Raw genomic sequence first — 17,740 nt, forward strand, 5'->3', positions numbered from 1 at the left:
TGGATCTAAAAAATGTTGTACATAAGACATTCATTTTAAGTGAGGATTGTATATTGATAGGTTTAGTGAAATTATTATCTTATTAACATTTTTTCAAGTTGAGTTCTTAAGGACATAAATCATTCAATTATGAGGTGCATTATTTGCTTTCGCTCCCTTGCTACCACATGGAATGCTTTGATTTGTTTATTATGTATTGGCTACGTTTGCGACCACAAAATGATGTCAAAAATTGTAATCCACAAAAAAATAAAGCATGCATCTAAGGGAGAAGGAATAGCAGAGTGACACAAGGGACTTTCCAGTTTAGTGTGTTTTTGAGATGTGTGTTTTGATTATCAATCTTCTTATGCTCCATGCATTGAATTTGAATGTCTATTTTTTTTTAAAAGAATGCTTTCTGTTGCGAGCACCAAGAAATCATATTAAATCCTTAATATAAACGGTTGTCTACACCAAGCAACACAAATAAGTTATGGCCCTTGAGAAAGTATTATTCTAGGTATTTTGAAACCTTAGTGAAGCACAATGAATTGATATCCATAATCTGCATAAGCACCACCTACTCTGACCACTGAAGATAAGCAGCATTGCTATTATTCATCTTGTTTTTCTTTGGCAGCTGAGCTTGCCCCTTCCACCGGGCTATCTGTATAATATTCTTGGCGCTTTATGTTGACACCGTACTGTAAAAGATCTACTTTCAGTAACAGGAATAGCAACAAAAGCCCAAGAGGCTCTTTATAACACCTTTGCAACAAGTTACATACGGAAAGACTCAACTTGAGATGTGCCAGAAATCAAGTGATCATTAAAAATCAACACAATTGCATAATAATTTAGAAATTTGACAAGAAGTTTTGTGATGAGAACCTCTCGAAGAGCTAAAGCCAAATCCTCAGTTGTCAACACAAATCGCTTTTCCTGTCGTAAAACTCAGGACTTGGTACAATATTATTGGAATTTACCAATAAATAGCATGCAATGGCTAAAGCCTACAACATGAATCCCTTATGCTTCTAAAAGTTTCCCCACTTTGCAAGCTAAGAGCATCATGCACAACAATTTACGCAAAAACACAGGACCTATCAAACAGCAGGCTGCACTGCAAGTGGAATGCTTGATGGATGGAGGATGCCACAAATGGAATGTGCAGCCAGTCATGGGCTGAATAGATGCCCTACATAAGCCTAGCCAGGCTGTCAAGCCCATATGACCCAACTCAACCTGCTCTTGCTACTGCCCTCCCTGGGACCACCCCCATATTTGGCTTGCTGCATACTGTCACGTATCTTTTCAATGCCCAGCCAGCAATTGTATATTAACACAGGGTGCAGCCATGGTTTTATTTTGATGTTTCACCTGTCCAGGAATATGCCAGACCTACCACATCCTATGATCAAAGAAGCACCAAACAGCTCCAGACTCACTCCCTTCCTCGTTAATGGGCACTTTAGAGCAACCCAAAACCCAAACAAAGCATGGGTTTCCATGTAATACAGACTTGACTCCTGCTTTCTTTATCCCTCTTGATAGGAGATCAACCGCATCATCCATCTAGACCCAACCCGGCTTCATATCCCTGACCGAGCTTTTTTACCTGAAGCTCCAGTCATACAGAGAGCACTTCTTGAGGGTCACTGGTGATGGATTCATTGAGAGGCCCCATAGACACGTCCCATGCCATGAGGATTGCCATTGGTCAGCTGAGGGTGTAGTCACATGGCAAAACTAAAGACCTGTGCTTTGATACTAAAATAAGATTGCTCGCTATTCAGGATCAAATTTCTTGCAAGACCACATGGTCCAAGAGATCAAGCTAGCTTAAACAAGTATACTACTTTAATTAAGATTACAACATTGAGAGCACGTGCAAACTTGAAGACAAAGCATTACTTTATTCAAAAGAAGATGCATTCATATTTATAGGCCTTTGATAAAGTGCCTCTTCCATACCTTGTTCACTAGCATACTTGCTTATGGAGAAGTATTACATACTCAGATACCCAGTCTCCTGGGACGCTACCACTGCCTCTTGGGAGAGGTTCGGGTCTTTGCCAAAGAGTTCCTCGCTCAAATTTCGGCCTGCACGCCGATGTATGGTGCCCTCACTATTGGTCAACATAGTTTAACTTTTTGCTTTTTCCTACTTTTTGACCGAGACTTGCTGCTTTGTCCATCAACCTGTCCATGTGTCCCGGCATGAGTTCCATCGTGTGAAAAGAGCTTGGAGGGCCAAATAAATACACCGCCTCGCTCAGATTTCGCCCTGCACACCATCTCTCAATGGACCCTGGACCCCCAGTGTGTGGTAGATCTTCACGGAGGCCCGAGCCCGTGGCCTCAGCTCCTTGGAGAACAGCTTTGTTGCCACTTTAATCAAGGCTTGAGGCCAACTCAAGCCAGCCCTCATGCAGTTACCCCTGATCTCTGACGAGGAGAGACTATGCCAATTCTTGATTTGGAACCCCCTCTTCAAGTTGCCCAGTGCTCACTCCTTGGGCACTCACTCTCATATTGCATGGGGCCCCCTCAACACTGGTTCCGCTCAGTCGTTGGGAGAGTGGACCACCTTCTGGAGGCTCTTCCCAAGAGACACATGACAGATGTGATCAAATACCCCCCCCCGCCCCCCTCGCGCGATTAGTAGACCCTCTTCAGGATCCTTCCCCCCGGGAATGGCTTGGCACTCTCACAAGCCATGATGCCTCTAGCAGTCCTCGGTTCTGATGGGGGGCCTACACTCGTTTTCTCAATTGGTCCCAAGGGGCGGCTACCCCTCTCCCCTGCAGAGGACTACAATTGTAGATCTCTTCAGCCGATGAGGATTCTTGGCTTTCATGATCACTACTGGGACATCGACCCTCCTCTGGCCAAGGTGGCACGCAATAGTTATTGGCGCCTATGGCTCTCGGAGAGTTGACCTCTGCTTCGTGTCTAGCAGGGTCCAAGTGAGTGGGAGTGGCAAGACCCCTTCAGCCCAGAGAGCCTCACCACCCCTTCATTACACAATGATGATGAGGCACAAGATTCAGATTCATGAGAAAGATGGAACCCCCACAGCAGCAGCAGACCACTGGGCCTCCCAGCGCATCTTCTCCTGCTTTCTCAGAGATTTTTGGAAGCGTTTGTAGGATAGCTATCGGCCTAGGAAGGTCACGCTCTTCTTCTGGCAGTTAGCCTCGCTGTTGGCACTTGATTGGCCATTGGAGGACGGCCGGAACAGTGCATGTGATGTGACCACCCCATGGAGTCGCAGTGGCACTATGGTCCCAAAGTGCAACATGTTTGTTAGAGAATCCTTCGCCTATACACGACGGTGCGGTCCGCGTCACGTACTATCCACCTTGGGTGCAATAGCCTGAGTGACTCAGGCTAGCCCCACTCTTTTCTACAAGGAGGCCCCAGGTGGGTGGGCCCTCTGACGCTCTCATTGCAGGATTGATACAGTTCCCACCCCCCTACAAGTTGTCAGGGCTCTAGTCTATGAGCACCAATCCGAGATGGGAGATCGTTAAAAACAATAGCTGCATGGCTTATATGGTGGGCTCGTTGTAGCAAGGCCATTGAGGTTACTCTCACCCCTCCAGCAGAGTCCATCCACTCCATTTGGACTGACATCATTCATATCATCCATGGTCAATGGGGGAAGCTTTAGGGTGGCTTGAATCATATGCGTAGATGGTGAGAGGCCTTCTTGTGCAGATGGCACACGGGTCCCTTTCTCAATGATCAGGCCGGAGAGATTACTTGGCAGTACAAGCCACGCCGGTATGGCTCTCCCCCCCTTCCTCCCCCCCAACAACAACCTTGTATGAGGTAGTTTCCCTCCGAGTGCGGCCAGCCATGGCGGAAAGCCCCCCTCCCTAGTTTGTTTTTTGGCCTCTTATGAGGATTCAGAGCATCTACATTTAGCCCTCCAGCTGCTGCTTTTTAATTAATAGAAGGACCTCTTTCCCAAGAAAAAAAGTCATACCCTTTTGAGTCCACAAAACGATGTCCAAAAAGTCATATTTTGTCCAAACCATGCCCCAAAGGTGTTCCATCCATGGGTGCATGTTCAAGGCACTTATCGGCGCCTCTAGGGCTGGTCCAAATCTGCCCTTAAATCTGCCCATACCTACTAGTGAGGATAAAAATGTCCATAAGCATCGGGATTAACTAATGCACATGACAACTAATGTAGTAGCATTAAAGGCAATTGAAAGCACAGTCTGTGAATCCAAACATAAACTATTGGAAAGTCGTCCATAAAAGCTGAAGCGTTTTACATGTAAGAAAACAAATGGTTAATAAACTGCACTGTACACACGTAAATCCTTAAGAAATTCATCCCTGGAACCTCAGAATGTTTTAAAAAAGCAGCCGAACACAAAAGTGTGCAAAACTATCTACAACTAACAATTTACTTCCAAAAATATATTACTTATCTTATGGTAGGCCACCAACAAAAGTTGGCCAGTAAACTTCCTGGATATAAACATCATCTACCTTAGATAATGAAATAAGCAATTACTTCGTTAAATATCGAGATTGTTTACTTCAATGTGCAAAAATTCTCCAACACTTTACCTTTGATTGCTTATCTTTTTTCTCTCTCATGGGCCCTGTCTGCCTCAGTTTGCATAGCCTGGAGGGAAAACACAATTTTTTAACCATCGAAGAACTAATCCACTTTTTTAACCATCGAAGAACTAATCCACTTTTAAGGATATATGTCCTCTTTATTTCAAGAGAACCAAACTGTTCCAAAAAAAATCTTTCAAATCACATACTCATATGAATCCCCCATGTATTGATAATCTCAACTACATAGATATGGACATAATAGCATCAGATGTGGAAAAGGAAAACATGTTACTTTGGCCTATCTCTTAGTCTTGCCTTCTGCAAAATGTTAGCGAAAAAGGCATCATAGCCCGTCATCCTCCACCTGGGCAATCTGTGGAGTCAAGACTGCCAACAAACTCATATCTCCGATTGCCTCATCCAGAACCCATAGATTTGTCAGAGCATTGAATTGGTGTGGGAAGCTTATGTTTCTCACCTTGGCGCTGCTACCCTTGACTTGAACAGGGATCTCCAGGAGGTCGGTCAGATTCTGCAATCTACCGCTGAGAGGACAGACTTCAGGCTTTCTATAAGCGGGAGAGAGACCATGGTGGTTGCCCTCACATCACTTGGTACTCTGGAGGAAAAAAGACTGGAGTACAGGTATCATGCTAGAGCCTTCTTCTGTACCCAGGGAGAGGAGACAGTCACAGGTGATTTTTTTTCCAACACCAGACCACAATATTGCTGGGATGCTGTACGTAGCCTCGAGGGACCTCACGCGACGGTGGAGACGGACCCATACCCCCAGATTGTATGTCATAGTAGTGGTATGTGAATTCATCTAGGGCCAAGCCAGGCCACTTTTTCCCTCTTTAGTGAGGTTTTCCCCCCAACTATGTGAACACCCCCTCTTGTCCACATTTTAGGGTGTACTTATCTTTTGTACTTGATAGACATTTCATTATCAAGCAATCTACATCAAGTTGTGTGCTCTCTTCCCTCTTGCGCTTCTCTGCATCTCTAGGACTATGTGTGTGCATTGTTGTTGCTCTGCTGCATCCCTGAACCCAACATTTGGTGTCAGAGTTATCACGGTTCCAACCTCTTGTGCCTAAGCTCCACCTCTGTTCGTAGTCATAGTCACCAAAAACGTTTCGGGGTTTTTGACGTTTTGAGGTTTTTGAGGTTTCGGGACAAAACGTTTCGTCTTTCGGCTAAGAAACGCGGAGGTTTCATAGTTTTTTCTATATAAATACAATAAAATGGTTTAGAACTTGTAGATTGTAGAATTATTTGTAGGCCTACCTAATGCTAGCTATGCACTTAAAATATGGTAAAAGCTTAGACAATTGTGGTCACAATTGGGCAATTGGGGAGTCGTGGAATTGTGACTCGTGAGAAATTGGGCAATTGTGAGAAATTGGGAATTTATGAGAAATTGAGCAATTGAGAATTTAGGGAATTGGGAATATTGGAGAATTTGTGAGAAATTGGGAGAGAGAGGAGGAGGAGGAAGAGGAGAAGAAGAAGAAGAGGTGACTACAGATCGCGTGCAAGAGAGAGAGAGAGAGAGAGAGAGAGAGAGAGCCCAACATTTAAAAAAACACTTACATGAAATTTAAAAAAAAAACAATTTGGTTTTTTTAGAAATGAAAAAAAATCCCCGTTTCTTAAACGCGTTTCTAGAGTTTTGACCGTTTCGGGGTTTCTCAGCCCAGAAACGTGTTTCTATGTGACTATGTTCGTAGTACATTGTCCCCTCCAGGAACCCTACCGAGTGCGCTATCTCCAGTGGCCTTGTTGCTCGCACCCTGCCATCTGCAACTTCGCCGGCCATCTCCACCCTTGACCCAGCGGCTCTGTTTCCCTGCCTCTGCCTCTGCCTCCGCCCTAGGCCACTTTGCCCTCTTGTGAGGGGGTGGGGTGAGGGGATAAGCATTTGAGTGGTGCACGCCAACGCTCTACAGCCCTTCTGCATTCAGCATTGATCTCTTGCACCACTCGCACCTACAACTTCTTCGTTGATCTCACTCAAACATTTTCTATCCGACAATTTTCTTTGCTCCATAAACTCTATTATTTGATGTACACTCGCAAGTATCTTCCTTCAATGAGCTACTCACAGCCTAAAGGTTGCAATCAGTGAACAATCTATTTGCAATGTGTAGGAGAAGTAGCATTTGGTGCGGGACAAATTACTTTTTTGCAAGTAAAAATGGTTGGAAACGATGTATTTGGAATGCTTGGTGCTAAGGATAAGTTGGATGGGACTAACTATCCACTATGGTCATACATGATGAGACACGTAATTATTGCCAAAGGCTTTTGGAATGTAGTTATTGAACTTGGGGGCAGGCTCTGAGTCACCAACACGCTAGTAGTCGGCTCTACAGGTGCTTCGGAGGGTGATAGGTGCTTTGGAGGGTGATACTTTGTCTGCTTTGGCGACAGATCCCGCACCCCCTTCTACTGTGGAGCAAGCTAGATGGGATGGCAAAGATGCAATGAAGAGGAACCTATTTCCTTTGAGAAAGTACAGAAAACAATGACGTGCAGGCTATGGTGGATCATAGAGAAACATGGCTATGGCTACGGCTATGGCATAGAGAGAGAGAGAGAGAGAGAGAGAGAGAGAAAGAAAACACGACTCAATATGAGAATGGCAAAATGATTCAAATGCTTGCTTAATTATCATTGAGAAGAGTGCCTTTGAATAGGCTCCATACATGTTGCTAATACAGCTTTACATTTGTGATTAGGTAAGTGATTAGGTGTGAGAAGGTGGCTCCATGATTTTCTCTACCTTTTTCCCTAAATCAGCTCCTTGATTCTAGCAGAGGTAGATGCCCCTTTGACTTTTGCCTTGTGGTTACTTTTTGGATTTTATCCACTCTCTTTTTAAAGAGTGTGCACATGCCTTTATGCTTTTGCACTTGGATAAGGCTTGTTCTCCAACACTCCCCCTCAAGCGTTCTCCTAGTACACACTTCATTTGGATTAGTCTATGACTATTACATAATTTCATTACAAGTTGTGTACGGTTCTGTCCTTGAAGTAGAGTTGATGGCAGTCAAGCCACCTTCTTTGTAGTAGACCTTTAAAAGGCCCATGAGTCTTCATACTCTGCAACGTTTGCATCTTCTTTGCAATTTTCTTCTTCTTCCCATGTGACATTGACCTACGCTTTCCTGTGAAAGCAATCCTTCTCTTTGTGGTTGTTTTTCCCACAATGCTAGCAAGGCTTCTTGGCATAGAAGTCCTCTACATGATTGTTCCTACCACAAATGGAACACTTTTTATCTTTAAAGTTCCTCATTGTGAAGGAGTTATCCTCCTCCGCTGCTTTGTTCTTGACCTTCCTTTCTTCTTCCTTAAAGAAGGCTATGACCCCTTCCCAGGTAAGGTTTGGCAGGTTCTTCAGTGTGGTGATGAGGTTCCCATAAAGCTCTTCAAGCATAGACTTTATGAGCACTGCTAGGGCCACATCTTCTTCCATATTAGCTTTAAGACCTACAAGCTCGTTTATTAAGAACTTCATCTTGTTCACATGAGCATCAAAGCTCTCATGTGGTTGCATTACAAGACCATAAAACTATATCTGCAAAGAAACTTTAGAGTTCCTTGCAGAAAGTGAAGATAAATGCACACTTATGGTAGTGCTACGTGTGAACACGACCTAACCAAGGACACATCTATTGCTTTTGTACTTTCATATCATTATGGATGTAATATACGTGGAACATTGACTCTACCACCTCCATAGATTCTCACTCTCAACATCTCTGTGCACTGTGTCCATCTCCATCTCTGTGTGGTTTCAGCTGAAACCCTAACTTTGTGTGTGCTTGTCTTTCCTGGAGCTACCCATCGAACTGCTCACCTTCGAGTTGCTGCCTCCGGACTGTGCAGCTTCAGGCTTCAAGTTGCTCCTTTCCATCCCAACTTCTCCACCACCCCTCTACTCAGCCTCCCTTAGCGGCGCTAGTGCAGGGGGGAACAACCTCCGCCCCTTTCCGCCAACTGACTGGGTGGCACTAGTGCATAGAGGGTGACCACTGCCAAGCCACTAGGTGGTGTTTGATTCTCAGCGGACGACACTCAACCTACTCTTTGCCTTAGGTGGCAAGGGCTACATTTTCATGCGGTTTTCAAGACACATCAATCACATGGCCGTCATCCATCACTCCACTTTTTCCGGCCCACGTCGTGCGTCAGCATCCACTCTTTTCCAGCCCACATCGTCTGTCACCATCCACACTTCTATGGCCCATGTCGTTCGAGAGTGTTTTTTTGGACACTACATAGCATCTAGAGCAAGAATATTCTTGCTTCAGGTTGCATTTTTGCAGGCAAAAAGTTTGCACAAGAACATTAGGTTGCCTGGCAGTGCACGTAAGTGCTTCTTGGTTTGCATGCAGGTATTAAAGTGTGGATTTTGACAACATGGCTCAAAATGCTGGAGTGCTATCCCAAGAGGATAAGCTAGATGGAACAAACTACTCATTGTGGAGTTTCATGATTCGGAATCTGTTGGTAGCCAAAGGGCTTTGGGGCATTGTGGGTGTGATGACACACGCCCGCTTCTCTTGCAACCAGCAACACCTCAAAGGGAAGCTGCTCAAGGAGCTCTAGGAGCTAAGGTAGAGCATGCTGCTCCTACGCAAGAGCAGAAAAGATGGGAGTCCAAGGATGCACAGGCCATGTCTTTGATAGCCCTTTCTTTCAAAAGGTCTATCATTCCACACACTCCATCCTGCAAGACAGCAAAGCTTGCATGGGACACTTTGGAAGCAATGTATCAAGTACACAATGAGGCAAGGGTTGCCTACTTGAAGAGACAATTGGATTTTCTTTCCATGGATAAGAGTGAATCTATGGCATATCACCTCACTAAAGTTCAAGACTTGTGGGAACAGTTGCTTAACATTGACGAGGTTATCTCTAACAAGCAACTAGTCACCAACACACTGAATTAATTGGCCCCTTCTTACTTGGGCTTTCACACCTCTCTCAATCTTTCTATGAGAGGAGGTGCAACTGCAGTCACCTTTGAAGAGTTGGTGAGTTTACTCTTGCAGGAAGAACAAAACAAGAGCAAATCTATAAAGAAACCGTGGTGGTGAGATAAGGCATTTTCAGCCAAGAACAAGGGGAAAGCAAAGAGCTTTAAGCAAGGACACCAGTCCAATAAGGCTGATCATGGACAACCCTCTTCTGGAGGTGAAATGCCTGAAAAAGGGGATGCCAGCAAGCCCAAAAAGAAAGGCAAATGACACTACTGTCATAAGCCTGGCCACTACATAAATGAATGTAGAAAGTGGATAGCAAAAGAGAAGAAGAAAGATGCAAGTAATGCAATAGCTGACACTTCTAATGACAAAGCAGAGCAGTTTGCTAATGTAGTCCATGAGGATTGCACATTTTTGGTCAAATGAACTAGTGGCACACCAAGTGCTACAACACAGGAGATGTCTTTGATTGCATCCCACGGTAAGGATATTTTGATAGTGGTGCTTCAAGTATCACTTCTTGGTTTATCCTTCTGATGGCCACACTGTATCATGTGCAGATCATTCTACTTATCCAATGAAAGGAATATGCAAGGTCATGCTTGTTGAAGCCAATGGTGCATGACAAACGTATAGTATGTTCCAAGGATAAAGAAAAATCTGCTCTCTGTCTCAGCCATAACCGATCAAGGTAAAAAGTATTTGGTGGTTAAATTTGCAAATAAAATGTATTTAGTCAAGGACCCTTCAAGGGGTTATGCTATAGTCACTTTTGGAGCACGATGCAATGGCATGTATAAGCAAGACAGCTATAACAAGTGTCCATATGATGCACATACAGTGGCTGCCCACACCCCAGCTATGCACCATACAGAGCTATGGCATGCTTGTTCTGGGCATGTAAAATTTGGGAGTTTGATGCTTTTGCAAAAGCATCATATGGTTGACAATATGCCACCTCTTGAGTCTCCAACAAGACATGTATGTGAAGGGTGTATTTTGAGAAAGATTCACCGCAAGCCATGGATGGAGCTATTAGAGCTAAAAATAAATTACAGCTCATATATAGAGATGTATGTGGTCCAATGCGGACACCATCCATGCAAGGACATCTTTACTTTGTCACATTCATTGATGACTACCGAAGGTTTTCTTGGGTATATCCTTTGAAAGAAAAAGTAAATGTGTTTACATCTTTCAACAATTTGTGGCAACGGCTTAAAATATGTCTGGATAAGTAAGCTACAAACACTCTGCTCACATAGAGAGGGAGAATACATATATAGAGATGTATGTGGTCCAATGCGGACACCATCCATGCAGGGACATCTTTACTTTGTCACATTCATTGATGACTACCGAAGGTTTTCTTGGGTATATCCTTTGAAAGAAAAAGTAAATGTGTTTACATCTTTCAACAATTTGTGGCAACGGCTTAAAATATGTCTGGATAAGTAAGCTACAAACACTCTGCTCACATAGAGAGGGAGAATACATGTCTAATGTGTTCAAGGATTATTTGCTTGCGAAGGGCATCAAAGATCAATGCACTATACCTTACACACCACAACAGAGAAAGGACACGTCTCTCATGGAGATGGCAGGATGTATGGTGAAAAAACAGAAGTTGCCTCATACTTTTTGGATGGAAGCATCATGTGTGCAACCCATGTGTTGAACAGGTGCCCAACAAAAGCTTTGAAGACCATAACACCATTTGAGGCTTGGTAAAAAAACTGGATTATGTGCGTACATTTGGGTGTTTGGCATATGCTGTAGAGTAACTCCCAACAAAGTCAGATGATAAAGCAATCAAATGCATCTTTGTGGGATACAGTAATGAGAACAAGGGATACTGTCTCTATAATCTAGTGGCACACTGGATTTTTGCCCGTAGAGATGTGGTATTTGCTGAAAATTCAGTTCAGCCCATGCTCACGCAACATGTTTGATGGGCTTTTACCCATAGCCATTAGTGGGGATTCAGTTCAACCAACCCCAATTCAGGATATGCCTCAAGTTGAACAAGATGTAAGACATATGGAACAGCCAGCAAATCAGCCCCCTTCTTTGGGAGAGGTTGAAGATGTTGTCAAGGAAGAGCAAACGGCCATACACTGAGCCAAATCTATGCCTAGATGGTTGTTGAAAACCTTGCAAGATGGCAAAATTTCAGCTCCGCTGACAAGAAGCCATGCATTGAATGTACAACAAGGGGAGTACATTTGCCATGGGGGGTCTCTTTGATTCAGATGAGCCTTCTTCTTATGAAGAAGCACAAGAGAATGAGCATTGGGTGCAAGCCATGCAGGATGAGATTTCTTCTATCATGAAGAATAATACATGGGATCTTGTGGACTTGCTAGAGGCAAGAATGTCAATGGAACAAAGTGGGTGTATAAAGTCTTGTTAACCTATGACGGACATTGAGACGTACTATGTTTTACGTCATTAATTTAAATATTCTGAGTCATGGGCCGGGCTTGTCGGCACCATATGTTAAGGATGAAGGTATCAGTAGGATAAGGGTTAGGGTCGGCCAGCCATGTATGGGCGCCCAAGTGTGAACGGCCAAGTCACCTATAAGAGTCAAATGTAACCCTAAAACCCTCATTCTCATGTGTTGTGAATACAAGAGTGCTCTTGCCTTATCTCCTTGGTTTCCTTCTCCTACGTGTGTGAGAGAGAGAGAGAGAGAGAGAGAGTGAGAGAGCGATCGAGCACTGTGTAGCGGCGACGGCGGCTCCTTCTTCACTGCGACGCGGGAATCCTTCAAGGCGACGGTTGAGCGGTGAGTGACACACCTTTTGCATTCTGTTTAAACTTCCTTCCCTGGTTGAATGCTTGCAGCCATTCGTGGCTCGCATACGGTGTTCGGCAAGTCCCCAGCTACGACCTGTGCGGCAAGTCCCCAGCTACGACCTGTGCGGCAAAAGCGCACATTTTTGGCGCCGCTGCCAGGGAGTTGCCCTGCACCAAGCTCCAGTTTGCAGCTCGAGCTGCTGCGTGAAGTTTAATTTACACTGTGGGAAGGCGACTCTGTGTTTGTTGTTGAGGTGTTTCCGTGTTTTGAAATCTGTTTCTTCAATTTGTCTTCTGCATTTCTGTTTTTTTTGTTATTTTTCCGCTCCGCGTGTGGGCGTGCGTTCTGTTATCTGGTTTTCTGCGTGTGGGGGGATTTCTGAATCCCCAAACCTGTGCTGTGTGTGAACTGCACCGCGGCAAAGTCTGAACCCTAGAAAAAAACCCTAGAAAACTTATCCCAAACAAAATAAAAAATAAAAAATAAAAAATAAAAAAACTAAAAATTTATTTTTTTAAAGAAAAAAACCAAACGTGTGGAGAGGAAAGATTTTTTATTTGGAGAAAAAAAATTTGAAAAGAAAAACCCCCAATTGACCTCGGCCCCGGTCTCGGTCTCGGTCTTTTGATATATATATATATAGTAGAGTGAGCCTCCATAGCTTTCTTTCAAGTGAGAGCTTATGGGAAGTTGTGCCCTATATGTAGCCCACCCCCCAAGGAGTAAAGTGAGCATGGCCCTCACCCTTTCCTCCACAAGTAAATAGGCTTTTGTCCCTTCCCCCATAGGAAAACGGACTGTTTTGAGGACCACAAGAGCTCCGGATAGGTAAACACGGTGCTGTAAAGCACGCTAGGACCCTCTGAACGATACACTCGTTTCGAGCTATCACACGCCCTAGTCCAAGTTCGACCATAAGTAAGGGGGTCAAAAACGAGTTAAAAACGGGTTAAAAACAATACAGAAACAAGTAAAAACGGGGTGTGAAACACCTAAGAAACCACTTGTGTGGACTTCAAGGGTAGTTACCAACGCCCGTAGGGTACCCACGTCACATGCATCTACGCTCTGGTCGGGTACTAGAGCCTGAGCCACTAGAAAGCGTTTCAGTTTACGCAGGCTCACACCATCCCTCCACGTTGGCATCTTGGCCTTCGGCTGGAACCCAAGGGAGTGCAACCCAAGATCCACGAATAGCGGATAGTGATTCGTCCTTTGACTCAGAAGCCATGGAAGGGCACCCTACCAAGAACCCTGAGGAGACAAGCCAAAACATGCCAGTTTGGGTCCCACAACCCGGATCTAGCATGTTTAGTCATCTAATAGAGACCTTTAGTAGAGCTACACGCTCTGAACATGCGACAAGCGAAGTAAATGAAGAAGGAGGGGTAGTAGATTCACCATTCACATCTTATGTAGACCCTACCCTCCCAAAGAGTGTCCATGTGGATATTTTACCCACTTCGTTTAATGAGGGCCCTACTGAGCTACCACCTTCCGACGCGCCTCCTAAAGTAGAGGTCCCTAGAAGCCAATCCATAAGAAGTGACATTGCGTCCACTTCAAGAGAACCGTTTGGCACACCAAGTCTGGATGGGATATTTCTCAATGAAAATTGGAAATATGATCTACACACAGAGACTCTAACTGACCTATACACGGGTTACACATACCATGTAGGTTGGTTAGAAGTCCTACGATCTACATCTAGCGCCACTAATCTAGAAGAGCAACAACAAATGATATGTGAGGTTATTCATAGAATTATCCAAATTGAGAGGCAAAATAGGGGAGTGAACCTAGTTTCCACTGGCCCTATGAGGTTTTTGGATACACGCAAGGCCAAACAACCAACCCTATCACAATTGGAGACTCCCTCGGTGAGTCCCATAGACCCTTCGTATGTTGTTTCGCCTGGAGTCTGAATGCAGGTTGAGCCACGAGCAGTAACTTTAGTTTTCCAACCTTGGCTCAACTTTCCATTAAGGAATCCACAATGCCTACCCCAATGATGAGCATAACGGAAAGTGCACCTGTTACCGCTGTAGTTAGTGCGACGCCGCTACCTAGTGGAACAGTACATACAACAGTGCGTGCCAGTGCCTATCAACCATATGTACCTATCGCTACTCATGCTCATGTAGCTCCTACGCCTCTCAGTATGCCAATGGCGTATGCTCCACGACCGCCTTATCACAACCCTTATCCAAGAGGAGCTAGGCCTAGTCACATATCATATCCTACGTCATTTGCCAACATACTCAGATCAACGCCAACTCCTATCAGCCACGCTATCCCAGAAGTGCCTCCACCAGCTATGCCTGCTCACCTAGGTGATCTCGCAGCGTTTGCTCAGACGATCGGACGATCTATTCGAGCTCCTCAGAATAGCCATATGTACCCAAGGAGAGAGCAACAATGGTGTTCGGTTTGCTTAGGACCACATAGCACGAGTGAATGTCCCACATTCAGAGTCAAATTCAATGGGAATTGCAATGCATGTGGTAAGTATGGCCATTAATCTAAAGATTGCCTAGTACTTAAGCGAATGTTGGCAAATCAAGCACCACTAGCCTGGTCAAACACACCTCAAGTACCCGCGCTAATGCCTGCACAACCTGTCGAGCAACCGTCACAACACATAGTTCCAAGGAATCCGAATGTAGTCCAGTCTGTGCGTTACTACCCCCAGTGCTAAGACCACAACCTCCACATCCAAGGATTACCCCTGTAAACCAGATGGGTTGTGAGTCACATAGTGCGTGTGGGGGAGATAGACTCCACTGTTTCATATGGGATTGATACGCGTTTGAAATGATTCCCCAGTACTACATGGAGGATCATTTCGGGCTAGTCAAGCCTGTATATCAAGCGGCTGCTCTCGCCACAAGAGGGCAAAACCTTAATACCGTGGCGAGGAGACCACCTCTTCAATGCTACGAGTGTGGTGGACCGCATCATGTAGCGGAGTGCCCTAATAGGCTACAAAAGATCGCTACTCAGATGCAACCAAATCACGGGAGCACATCGGAAATGCCGGTACTTACATGTAATCGTTGTGGCATAGATCATTTGATTGCTCAATGTCCACATAATCCTAATGCACCCAAGATTACGCCATTGAATTTGGTTGAGGTCACCAACCAGGCACGAGGAACCACACCCGTTGTACCCGCGAATGTAGTTACACGGTCAATGCTTCAAAACCAAAACTACATTCTTGAAGAGAGGGATACTGCATCAATTGCTCAAGCAAAGAAAAAGAAAACGCGACGGAAGAGATCGCTTAATGCCACGAGCTCCAAGCCTAGTTCAAAGACTAACATAGGGACAAGAGACGACCCCGTGTATATGAATGATCCTGAAGATGATTCCGATTCAATAGAAACCATGGGGACCAAAGCCACTACCTTAAGGGAGGAACCCACTCGAGAGCTCAACGAAGGAGAATCAAGCGAGTACATAAATAAGGGAAAACAGAAGGAAACTTCCTCGGCCCCACAACCAAGTCAATTAATGCCCTCTCGGCCACCCAAACTGACTGAGACTCCCCAAGACAAGCCACGTGGGCCAAAAACCCTCAAGAAAAAGATTGGAACTTACCCAAACCCAGTTGAGGAGATTGAACAAGTACAACACTTAAGGGGTTTTGGTGGAAGAAACACAAAGAGAACTGGAGCCAAACCCGAGAAAAATCAAAATTCCAGACACCGTGTTTCCTACGCAAGTTCAGCCTCACAGGAGCCATAAACCGTTAGCTATACCTAGTATCATTCGAGAAGAAAGTGAGGATAGGACATCAGGAAGTGGGCAAACACCCTTCTTGCTTGAAAGAATGTTTAGTGAGGGAATGCCTGACCCCATCGAAGAGGAAGTGATTCCATCTTCACCAGTCCCTAGTCAAGGAGCGATATCTCGAAAAGTACCGTTGAATGTGTCCAAGCTAATGGATTTCATGTCCTCTGAGATCAGAACCACGATCATATCCAAATTATACGGAGATCCTGAGCTATTCTTAGCTCTTCGGGCATTTCTCAATGGAGAACTAAAGGCGGGGCTACCACAATTTGCAAATATGGATAGACCCGACACACTTCAAGATGAAGGGAAACATCGGGATCTACAACCCAACCTAGATGAAAACTCGGTCGTGGAAATACCTGTTAACAAGTTGGGACGGTACTTTGAAGGGGACGAATCTAATGCAACCCTCCCCATTACTACCAAGGGATTAACTCTACAGGGAATCCTTGATGGTGGTGCTGGCGTGAGCATTGTGACTAAAAACTGTTGGGAATCTATGGGAAGACCTCACCTCGAAGTCACAAACATAGTGGTTAAGATGGCAAATGGAACTATTGCTAAACCTATTGGAATGTTAAGGGACCTTAAGATCAAGGTTCTGGGATACAAGGTAAAACATACCTTCATTGTAATGGATTTCTCCAAGCATCCTATGTCATATCAAATGATCTTAGGACGTCCTTTCATGAGGGAAGCACAAATGGTGCATGACTGGTCGAAAAACCATGTCTATCTACAATTCTAGGACTCTGTCATTCGAGTTGATCTTGAGAATGGTCGTGCACATCCTTTAGGAAGCAAGGTTATCATTGATAATCGATCGGATACCACTATTCACTCCGCCCCATTAAGGTATTGCTATACATGTAAAAAAGAGATTGATGATGGGAAAGATTCTCCTTATATCGATGTCCTACCGGGTATGACTGAGTCGGATAACGTGGATTGGGTACACCTAGCGGCAACCATAGACACATGGGGAAATAGAGGCACAAGTTGGGTAACACCTAAGGGGCAAGATATGCCACCGTTAGTGTCAATAAACATGATAGGTGTTATGCACTTGACTCCTGATGGCAAGAAAGTGACAAACTCAACTGACAGTAGCGAAGACTCTGACCAATGTAACTCTGAGTATGAATCTCAAGAAGAAACTGACTCTGAGCCTGATGGGAGGGATGAATCAAATATTCACCCAAATGGGGAAGCAATGTGCTCAAGGCCTAGGACGGCGACCCCCTGCAGTTCATCCGAAAGTGAGGGGGACACAAGTGAAGATCGACCAAGTGAGCCCGAATCTGATGGAAACAAAAATCAAAAACTTGGTAAGAAGAAAACGAGACATAAGCGCCAACGCTATCGAGCTAATGTACGAACTGCAATAAACAAAGAGAGATCCACTGCAGAATGGCTTAGTTATGTAGGAGCCATTGACGCTCATCGGAAGATAGCGGATAATTGGGGACAATACCTCCAAAGTGTCATGTGGTGTATTCCGCAATCTCATGACGTCGCCCAATTAGAAATCGAAGAGAAACCGAAACTAAGTCGTACTGCAAGAAGGTGGCAA

The 17,740-nt window shown here is 44.7% G+C and overlaps 1 protein-coding gene across 3 annotated transcripts in view; it reads right to left on the reverse strand.

Annotated features, from left to right (window-relative positions):
• Window positions 1-420: 420 nt before the first annotated feature.
• Window positions 421-17,740, reverse strand: part of LOC147615661 (transcription initiation factor TFIID subunit 10-like) — a 59,321-nt gene continuing 42,001 nt past the window's right edge. For 2 of the 3 annotated variants that reach the window (XM_086778207.1, XM_086778204.1), the window contains 3 exons: window positions 4,573-4,630; window positions 874-924; window positions 421-686 (listed from right to left, as the gene is read on the reverse strand). In XM_086778207.1, coding sequence (XP_086634333.1) covers window positions 597-686; window positions 874-924; window positions 4,573-4,630 — 199 coding nt within the window. In that variant the 3' untranslated portion in view covers window positions 421-596. The remainder of the gene's footprint in view (window positions 687-873; window positions 925-4,572; window positions 4,631-17,740) is intronic. The other variant, XM_086778206.1, reaches the window with a different exon arrangement.

This window comes from Cibotium barometz, chromosome 39, assembly GCF_041138505.1.
Source record: "Cibotium barometz isolate CiBa-2024 chromosome 39, ASM4113850v1, whole genome shotgun sequence".
Lineage (NCBI taxonomy): Eukaryota > Viridiplantae > Streptophyta > Polypodiopsida > Cyatheales > Cibotiaceae > Cibotium > Cibotium barometz.